The sequence below is a fragment of the Erigeron canadensis genome, chromosome 3 (genome assembly GCF_010389155.1).
Source record: "Erigeron canadensis isolate Cc75 chromosome 3, C_canadensis_v1, whole genome shotgun sequence".
Classification (NCBI taxonomy): Eukaryota; Viridiplantae; Streptophyta; class Magnoliopsida; order Asterales; family Asteraceae; genus Erigeron; species Erigeron canadensis.
This window is the reverse complement of record NC_057763.1, coordinates 10,320,587-10,331,919: the sequence shown is the minus strand read 5'-3', so window position 1 is coordinate 10,331,919 and position 11,333 is coordinate 10,320,587. Positions and strand designations below refer to the sequence as shown.

At 32.6% G+C, this 11,333-nt stretch overlaps 1 protein-coding gene across 1 annotated transcript; it reads left to right on the top strand.

Annotated features, from left to right (window-relative positions):
* Nucleotides 1-555: 555 nt before the first annotated feature.
* LOC122592911 (calcineurin subunit B-like) lies at nt 556-10,224 on the top strand. Its single transcript, XM_043765241.1, has 6 exons — nt 556-792; nt 903-1,027; nt 6,932-7,028; nt 7,136-7,245; nt 9,232-9,306; nt 9,993-10,224. The coding sequence occupies exons 1-6, from the start codon at nt 723-725 to the stop codon at nt 10,041-10,043; spliced, it is 528 nt and encodes a 175-aa protein (XP_043621176.1). The 5' UTR covers nt 556-722; the 3' UTR covers nt 10,044-10,224.
* Nucleotides 10,225-11,333: the final 1,109 nt, after the last annotated feature.

Genomic DNA, 11,333 nt, shown 5'->3' with positions numbered 1-11,333 from the left:
CAACAATTATATAGTTAATAAATCAATTAAATAAAAAAAGACATTCTATTTGTAATATTATATAAGAGAGAATTTGTTTTTTAGATAAATGATTAATATTTTAATTAAACATATAAAGAGTTATTTTTATTTTATTTATATATGACATCATAATTAAATAAAAGGTTTTTTTAGGAGAAATATGTATTTGTCACATCAAAAACTTTCTAAGAATACTTATAAGGAACAATCTTGTTTTATTATATATAGAGATAGAGATAAGCTTTTTTTTATTCATTTAAGTAATACTCCTTTAATATTAAATATTATTTTAATTCATTTTTCAAAAAATTTATTATTTTTAATTGGTAAGGATTGGAAAATAATTGGCACTATACCATTTAACTTAGCTTTTACACATGGCATAAGATTATTGGCTATAAAAACTCTAGAAAAAATACCTTTAAAAGGAATCGGTCAACAAGTCAAAACTTTACCAAAATCCGTTTTCCAAAATCGCAAACATATTTGTTGATTAAATTAAATTAAAAATAAAAATATAATACAAATTTAGAGCAGTTGTTGTTGGTGTGCTGCTGGTCACCAAAATCACTCTTTTTTTATTTACTTTTTCTTTATTTTTCCCTTAATAAATCCCAACACACCTCAAATCCTCATAATAAAAATCCCCCATATATACATTTAAAGAAGATTACACAAAAAAGGTAAGACGGAGAATAAGAATGGGAAACACATCTTCAATGCTGACACAGTACGACATTGAAGAAGTCCAAGAACATTGCAACAACACTTGTAAGGATTAATCATAGGGGGTCTATTATTTAAAGGGGTTTATTATTTATTGATTCTATGAGCTGAGTTTTTATTTTATGTTTTTTTTTTTTTTTAAATCTGATTTGTAGTTTCACAACAAGAGATAGTTTCTTTGTATCAAAGATTTTGTCAGCTGGATCGGAATAGCGGTGGATTTATCTCTGCTGACGAGTTTCTTTCTGTGCCCGAATTCGCTGTTAATCCACTCTCACAGGTTTATATTGAGTTTTTTCCTTTTTTGTTGCGGGTGTTATATTATTTTGTCATTGTATTGTTGGTTTTTATGTTAGTGTGTTTGTATTTGTTTTATTGTAATTATTATGATCATAGAACTTGTAGTTAAAATTAGGGGTAACGAGCATGGTACCCGCACAATGTGGCGGCGATGACATTAATTGCGATGTGGTGACGTGGACGGATGGTGATGGCATCGTCGTCAAGTGGTATAGGAAATTGATACGAAGATTTTTGAAATTAGGGATAGTGAATATATATCTTTTAAAAGATTATAGAATAATTGTGTAAGTTAATTAATCAAGGGTAAAATGGTAATTTTGCATGTCCTAAAGTTGTAAAGTTTTCAACATAGGTGTATAATTTTTATAATAGTATAGATATAGATAACGATCCCGAGTCCATGAATTTTAGGCTGTTTAATATTTACTCAAGCTCGACTTGAATAATATTTAAAAAGTGTGTTCCAGTTCGAGATCGAATATTTAGTTATTGTTCGAGCTGAAACTCGATACTTCTTTTTTTTAGCATTGTTTTTTAACTATATTTCAACATCTCGAACTCAATAAACTCGTCTAATTATTCAAACTCGAGCTTGAATAATCCCATCTATGATCATAAAATAATTGATCTTTTAGTTAAACAACTCATAAAACTCATTTTTTTTTAATTAAAACGGGCGAATTGTATTGATATCAAAGTATTTACAACATATACAAATAACAAATGACAAAACTAATAGACTCGAAGAGGAGCAAAATACTACAGATCAGAAAATACAACCAAAATACCAACATGAAGCAAAAGCAAAACCAGCATCCAACAGACCAAAACAACATCTCCAAACCACATACCAAAGCTGCAACAAACCTTAAATATGCTAGAATTGGACCAAGTAGTTTCATCTTTCACAACTCACTATTCCAATTCGCATACATATTTAAGTAGCAGCATACACTCTCCAAACCTCAATTAGCCACAAAACTGTAATTCACCCAACTCAATCTCCATCTTCCCCCCATATTATCCACATTCTTAGTCTTCCTCATTCTTAAGGACAAAAGTTTATTCCTGACACTTTCTTGGACAAGATTATACACAACTTCCTCATTCCTTTCCACATTCCTGAAAATCCTAGCATTTCTTTCTTGCCAAACAAAATAAACAAGAGCAGCCAACATGAGTTTATTAACCACAATTCCAATATTAGTGTTACCTTTCTGTCCTGCTACATTTTGAATAATCTCCTGTAGACCATCATGAGTGCTCATATCCCAACCTAAATTCCTTAATTTTCCCCATATGTCTTCTGCAAACTTGCATTTAAAAAACAAATGCTCATGATCTTCTACCTCAGACTTGCACTGAACACACTGCATATTATCAAGACATTGCCATTTTGCAATTCTGTCCTTTGTCATTAATTTCCTTTGCAGAGCAAGCCACAAAATAAAAGCATGCTTTGGATTAAATTGCTTAAACCCAAGGTTGTAAATATCGGTTATCGGTTTATTATCGGCCGACCCCCGATAAGCGATAAATAGGATATATCGGGGATATATCGGATACCCTAAAATGTAAAGGAATTTATCTAAAATTTTTATATATACTAGCAATATATACAATTTGCAAGGCAATACATTAATAATTAGAATATAAAACCGTATAAAAGAAAATAATTACAATTAAAGTTTCGAAATTTAAGTATTTATAGACTATATTCAAAAGGAAAAAACGGTAGTAAAGAAAGTAATTACAATTTACAACTAGAAATTAAAAGATTATTAAAGATTAACTCAAAAGTTAAAGAATTAATTAAAAATTAAATAGAAAAAAATTGAATTAAAGAATGTAATAAACCCTAATATTTGATAAAAACCCAATTTTTTTTTTTTATAAAAAAGTGGTCAAAATTTTTTTTTGACCGATATTGACCGATAAGTGCCGAGTTTGACCGAAATTTGACCAAAACGATAAATTGCCCGATAAGTCATTTTTCTTATCGGTGAAGGGCCGATAACCGATATATCGGCCGATAAATCCGATATTTACAACCAGGCTTAAACCAAACCACCCCTTTCCTTCCCACCTTAGGCCAATCATCTCTCAAGTCTTGCCAAGCTTGCTTTGTAGAGAAATCCATCTGCTGACCATCTCTAGCAACCCAAACCACTCTATCATCCTTAAACTGCATCAGTTCAGGAACAGCAATGTTTTTCAAAACTTCAAAATTGATCACCCATCCCTCTGGCCAACTCCACTTCCCATTACAAATCATATCAGCAACTTTAATATCAAATTCCAATCTTGCATCATATAAAGCTCTTTTATTAATGAACTTGCTTAATGGGCCAGCAGAACACCACTTATCATACCACATAGAGACACTTCTACCATCACCAACTTTATAGAGGACATGATGTTTCACCATATCTCTAATATGCAACATAGTCTTCCACCCCCAACTGTCATATTTTTCTTCTTCAACCTCCCAGATACTCAATCTCTTTAATTTAACTACATTGACCCATTTTGCCCAGAGAGAGTTTTTATTTTCAATAATTTTCCAAAACTGCCAAAGCAGAGTCACCCCCATTCCATAAAAAACCCTTCAACAACTTTTCAATTTCTTTAAGGACAGTGCTAGGCAAAAGAAACACAGAAGCCCAATATAATTGCATTGATGACAAAACAGAAGATATTAACTGTAATCTTCCTGCTTAAGACAACATCTTGTTCTTCCAACAATCAATCTTACTTTTAACTCTTTCAATCAACACCTTACAATCACTCACCCCTAGTTTTTTAGCAATTAAAGGCACACCTAAATATCTAACATGTAACCTCCCACACTTAAAGGGTAACACCTTCAACATCTCAGTTTTATCATTTTCTTTAATACTGCCAAAAAAGATGATACTCTTTCCTAAATTAGGAATAAGGCCAGACATCTTAGCAAACTCATCCAAAGATTTCTTAATCACTCTAAGAGAACCCACATTCCCTTTACAAAAAACCAATAGGTCGTCTGCAAAACACATATGGGACAACTTGATCTCCTTACATCCAAAGTGATAACCAAACTCACTAGAATCCTCAATTTTCTTAATCATTATGAGATTAAACACCTCCATAACCAAAGTAAAAAGATAAGGAGAGATGTGATCCCCCTGTCTAAGTCCTCTGCCACTCTTAAAATACCCTTCAACTTCACCATTTATGCAAATTGAGAATTTAGCAGAAGAAACACAAGTCATAATCCAGCTAACCATACGACTATTAAACCCAAACTTCTTCAAAATGGCCTCCAAAAAATTCCAATTAACAGTGTCATAAGCTTTCTGGATGTCAATTTGCATAGCACATCTTTTGGACCCACTCTTCCTGTTATACCCTCTTAATAATTCTTGAGCAATTAAAATGTTATCTTGAATATGCCTCCCAGGAGCAAAGGCACTTTGATTAATATTCACAATTTTCCCCAATCCACTTTGAATTCTATTAGTAAGAATTTTACTAATGCATTTGTAAATGACATTAGAACATGCAATAGGTCTAAAGTCAGAAACTTTCCCAGGGGTATTAATCTTAGGAATAAGAGCAACAAGAGTAGCATTTACCTCACCAAGAAGCTTTCCAGTCCTAAAGAACTCTTGCACAGCCAAACAAACCTTAGAGCCCACAATCTCCCAAGCTTTCTTAAAAAATCCTGCAGTATAGCCCATCAGGACCAGGAGCCTTATTGTTGTCCATACTAAACATGGCCTCCTTAATTTCATTATCAGTTACAGGCTTAACCATATCATTAGCTTCCTCAGTGGTGAGCACCTTTTTGAAAAGACCATCCATTAACTGACTAACAGGATCACTCTTACCCAAAAAATTCTCAAAATGCTTAACAAATTGCTTAATAACCTGCTCCCCCTCATAATTGTTACCATTTTCATCTTGAATGGTCTCCACTCTATTCTTATTCCTCCTAGACCTCAGAATACTATGGAAAAAAGCAGTATTCTTATCACCCTCCTTCAACCATTGCAAATTAACCTTCTGCTGTAACAACTTCATCTCATCATTAGTACATTCCATATACTCATTTAAGGACTCACTAACCCTTCTTCTTATCTGGTCATCATGAGGACAATCATTCATAGCTTTTTGATTATTCATCAAATCCTCTTTTAAGGCTTTAACTCTTTCAAAAATGTTGCCCTTGCTCCAACTCAATTTCTTCAGAGGCTTCTTTAATTTGTTCAAATTTTGAATCAGTTTATACATATGACACCCCTGGATATTCTCATCCCATTCTTTCTTAACCAAATCCAAAAACTCCTCCTTGTCAGCAATGAAATTAGCAAATCGAAAAGATTTATTCTTCTTAGGAAAACCTTCTTTAATACTTAGTACAGCAGGACTATGATCAGATATAGAGTATGGTAGAAAAGTCCCATGAGCTCTCTGGAATCTGCTCAAGAAAGCATCATTCACCAGTATTCTATCTAATTTCTTTAGGACAGAACACTTATTATTCCTTAGAGATTTTGTCCAAGTGTAATAGAATTCACTACTATTTAAATCTTCAACCTCAATTATATTTATAATATCTACAAAATCCTGCATTATCACCATTTCTACTGGACCCCCCAAGAGATTGTTCAGAGACTTCTTTTATAACATTAAAATCACCTAAAATTACCCATGGTTGGTTATCCACAAAGTAACTCTGTTGATCCAACTCTTTCCACAAAGCTCTTCTTTCCATCCCATTATTGCTAGCATAAACAATACTACAAAAAAAATTCACTTTACTAGGCAACATTTTAACTAAGCTCTTTGGTCTTGTGTGACTCGTGAAGCTCATGTAGCTCGCTCGACTTGAATCACCAAACAAACTTCCGAACGAGCTGAACTAAATATTAATTTATTAAGCTCAACTCGAGAAACAAATCGAGTAGTAAGTTCGCCTTTGAGTTCATGTCTAGTTTGAAAACTATGCTAGAAGTTGACTTAAACAAGATCGAACTCGAGTAGCTGTTAAAAGCTCGCATCGATCTCACACCTAGATAAAATATGGGGCAAATTTTCTAGAAAAGCAAACTATTTTGTAACTTTGTATCATTGTAAAATCGTCAACTTTAGTGATTATATGGTTTTATGTCCTGGCCCGGTAGTTAAAGTTTTTGGATTTAGCTTATATGCTAATTAACTATGATAGGTTCTGGCCAATTGTCATAACTTCAGTCACCTAGTTGGGAAAAGAAAAAGTACAATTGCGGAATCATGCCGTTTTTTGAAAATTACACTGTTATTTGGCCTGACATATATTCTCAAATTGACAAGCTGAAACCCGAGCTTATTTTTCATTGTATTCTTATTGTACTAAAAATAATCTTCAAGGTTTATGTTATATAATTGTTGATCTTGCATGTTAGAATATGTAAGTTGAAGGGTAATAGGTGGTGTTTGGAATTACTTACATAAGCAGATTATTCTCATAAGCGTAAGCAAATAATTAGCTTATTGCAAACACGTTTTTTCACCCCAAACGGTAAAGTTTTAATGTTGTTCCACCAACATATTTTGCGTGAAATGAGCAATCTAACACTCTTTTGTGAAATAGCTTCATTAAAGGTGAAATTAACAGATAAGGATAAGCACCATTTCTTTATCGAAACACTGAAAAGTGTTTATTTTCTTTTAGAACGCAAAATGCAGATAATCTATCTAAACTAAGCAATCCCTGATGCATTCTATTACTGAACGATTTTTTTTGTTTTAGAATCTTTTTGTGTAACCTAGCTTTCATTGCGCTGTTACTGTTCTTAACAGATTTTAGATTTATGCATGGCTCTTTATTCATTTCTATTTTTATGTTTGCTTTCAGAGATTATTCCGTATGATTGATGGATTGAATTTTAAGGAGTTTGTGGCATTTTTGTCTGCATTTAGTTCTCGTGCCACCTTACAACATAAAGTGGAATGTAATAATCATTTCCTTTTACTATTTGACCGTTTGAGTTATAGTCTGTATATGCGGACTTTGATTATTATCTTTTTAGTTGCTGATAACAAGTTTTACTCTTTGCAGTTATATTTAAGGTTTATGATTCTGATGGCAATGGAAAGGTTGCATTTTCTGATTTGTTAGATGTCTTGAGGGACTTGACAGGGCAATTTATTTCTGAACAACAAAGGGAGGTGAGTTTAGCCATTTTTGCTTGTTTGATAAATCTTTATAATCTTCTCTTTAATAAAGTTGACTAGTTGAGATAGAACTTTATTATATGATGTGAACCAGTCATCCTGCTAGAACTTTATTTGTTTCATTGATGTATGAAGTGAACCAGGTTTTGAATCCCCTTTACCCAATAAAAGTTGATAAAGTACTCCAGATATCTGCTGTCTCACACTTGGTTTTAAAAAGCGCGCCTCAGGCGCACTTAAGCGCTAGGCGCAAGCCTTGGAGCTTTTTGGTACTCAAGGCGCAGGGTGTACAGAAAGCGCGCACTTTTGGGCCTTTTTTGTGAGCCTAGGCGCCAAAAAGCGCTAAAAAGCGTGAGCTTTTTGTACACAAGAGGATTTTTTTTTATAGAAATAAGTAATTTTTTTTTCTTACCTCTTCTTTCTCAACAAGATTGATCTTTTCTTTCTTCTTCCTCAACGAGAACAACAATCTTTTGGTTTTTGCAATGTTTGACTCTAGCATGCCCGTATATATTTTTGGTTTTTGCACCATAATTAGCTACAACTACTTAAGCAATGATTACAACATGGAAATTAGATAATTATGGCTTGGATTTTTATGAAGCAAAAGAAGTGTTGAGTGTGGACACCATAGAGTGAAATGTTGTGATTGTTGTGAAGGGTAGTAACTACTAAGATACTAATCTATAATGGATTGAGAAAGGCCTAGCAAATGTTTTTTTAGCAAAAAGAGCAATTGCTTGAGAAACAAGATATTCAAAGAGGAATCAAATAGAATACTTCTTAAGTTTGGTATCACTTGATTCTCTCTACGAGCATCTTTAAAAAAGACGTTAACAAAATTAGAATTTTTACTGACAAATGGAGTCACTAATGATCACAGCAGCCGTTCAAAAAAGAAAAAGAAAGAAAAAAACGGTAATGATCACAGCATTCACATGAATTTTTAGTGCTATGCACTCAAATTCTCAATAAGCCTTTTATATTGACAAGTTTGTTTTAGAACATGCCTTTGGTGTGCTCACTCCTTAAAACTAATGCAATGACTGCATTTATACTTTTTTAAGATATAAATGCTAGGGAGTAGAGACAAAAATGTTGGTGATAGATAGACAACAAATGATGTCGTGGGATGATGTCTTTGAGACGTGCTTCTATTTACAACGTTATAGCATGAATACCTAGAAATAATCTTTTAAAACTTTGAGCACAAATCAGAGCACAATCAGGACATATGTAGCAAATGCACACATATAACAAAGCATATTGAGAAGAGCAAAATTATGATGTGAATGCCATTTAGGAACATAGCTCGGTTAAAAAAAAATTAGCTTTAAAGAAAATTAATAAACAGAACTACATAAGTAATATCATTTCATTTGCTTGTATTCATAGTTAAACCAACATGATTATACCCTTAGGCATGTCCCTGCATGCTTATTCAAAATGTGTAAAAATCATAAGTGAGGTCTCAGGTTCAAGCTTGAGCATCACCTTTTTTGCTCAAGGAAGATTGCAATTCAGATCCCCGTTGGTTGTTGTGGGACCGGCAGGACTGTCTCGTGGTTCCACTTTTATAATCAGGAACAATTTAATTTCACGTATAAAATTTGTTTATTAATGAGTTTCTGCTAAAGGGTTGAAACTGCAGGCAGAGACAGTCTGAAGTCAATCTACAGTATATTGAAAATATCGACTTAATATATTAAAGTTTCATTTCTTTGAAGTTTTAATTCAATATATTTCAGTCAATACAGAGAAATCTTTTGAGATCTGTGTAAGTATAGCTGTCAATAAACCTGTCCTTGTTGATGTGTTTGACCCGTCTTCTAAAAAAGAACTAAGTTAAAGTCAATAATTCTACAGAATTTTGCTATTTTATTAGGAGATGAAAGTGATGTTTGTGCAGTTGTTTCTTACAGCATTTCCATTTGCTACATTGAATATGAAGTCTTGTTTACGTTATTTCCACTGTTACAGCTTGTCCTGACTCAAGTTCTCGAAGAAGCCGGTTACAAGAAAGATTCTTTATTAGTTCAATCTGACTTCATGAAGGTAATGTGAAGTTAGCTCTAACTGAATGGAGATTTTAACTTTGTTCAACACTCATTGTAGATTTAAACATTGTTCTGCTTCTGTAATAAAAAAATGACTTAGTGTGGAATGAAACATTGCATTAAATATATTTACATAATTGTGAAAAACTGAAAATGCAACCCCATTTGGGCGTTTGTGAACTAGGGAAGCTTTATTAGTTCTGACATTTGACATAACCTTTTTAGATTATATACATGTGTAATACATCTACCATAACATACTTTTTAAGTTTTAACAAATTCAGTTTTGGGATGTAACTATTCGGTTAAAAGTTCCCTTTTCCCGATGTTATTTCATGCTACTATTACTTGTTCCCAGAGTAACAAGCACAGGATATCAATAGTTTTGCTTTTGGTTCCCAAGCTTAATTATATTTTGTTATCATTTTAAAATAAATTCTTATTAAATTTTATTATGTGCTTTACAGAACTACATGTATGTATGGTAGTTTTTTTCTTTTATATAATATGGAAAGAAACATTTCTAAAGACCAACTGTAGATTTTGCGTTTCATGGGGTTGGACCTCTGACCTTTTAATCACGAAAGAGTAACACCCTTTTTGCGATAGTAAATTCTTGTTTAGGAAGATCAATTATTTGTCTGTTAGCTTCCACTATAAACATCTAAAGTTCCTAAATTGCAGATTCTTGGCAATACTGACTTGAAGATGGAAGTTGAGGTTCCTGTTGACTAGTTGGAGACACTGAACATGCCTTTATTTACTTGTATAATGTATCCAAAACGTCCAATGTTTTTAGTTGCCCGTTGTGTGAATCCAAATTTAATCTTCATCCATTGGCATTTGTAATCACACTCTTTAGCATGTCATGAATCGCCTTAATTGTGCAAGTATTGAGATTTTATCGTTTTTACTATGCAGGACGATGTGTGAGCTGCCTTGTATCACAAAATCTGTGTCACAGATTCACTGGGTTCATTTTATATGTTTAAACAATTCGCTGGGCATTTTTAACTTTGCGGTAGTGCTATCGATTTTTATGATATGATACAAAAAATGAGATAAAAATTTGCACTGATCATTTGTTACGTGTCTACATCATAGGCTCGAAGATTATGGAACAAGTCTAAGTCCATGTTCATTTCAGTTTTGCATTTAGTTTCTATGTCACCACGTTTAGTTAAATTACATGCATATTTTCCTTTTTATTTAGAGTAGTGTGCATAGTTAGTTTTTAAGCAGTTTACATTTCCTTTCACTATATATATTGTACGTAGGCATTAATTGAGATTATGAATGAATTATGAAAGATTAGTCTTTTGTTTTTGGAGTCTCATCCACTCTACGGATTTTATCATTGGAAGTTTGTAGGTTTTCTCTGTTAACCTATCATCATGTAAATATTGGTAATGAACCTCCATTGGAACCTATACCTAGCTTTGAGGGAATTTCTGACTGAACTTCAGTTAATTTTGATAAAATACTTTCAACCTTGTCAACCGGAAAGAACAAAATCTTGATGAATCAATTTGCAAGACAATAGTATATTTGTAATATCTCGTCTAATCTTAATCTGAAAGAATCTGAGTAATTAATGAGCTAAATATCCGCTTAAATGCTAACGTCAATAGATGGATTGGTATATAGTGTAGCATAATATTGGATTGGTATATAGTGTAGCATAATATTGTAATGTTATTGAAAGTCTTAGATTTAATTTTTAGTGTGAAAAAAATCAAAAATGCTCTCGTGAATGAAGAAATCAATTTTGAATAAGCATAATAATACATATATAACACATCCTAAAATCTCTAGTTGAGTAAAATAATGTATCCTACAAAATTTTCTTGATAAGACTTCTAACAATATTATCATGATACTTAATATCGTTTGCTTACTTTTATATCGTCTCGTTTGATACTCTTTGTCTTGTGATGAAACTGATGGACATGTTACATGGAAGCGGAATGATTACCAATTTGACACCAATGGTGTTATATCAACACTTTTGGGACAATGTGTTTT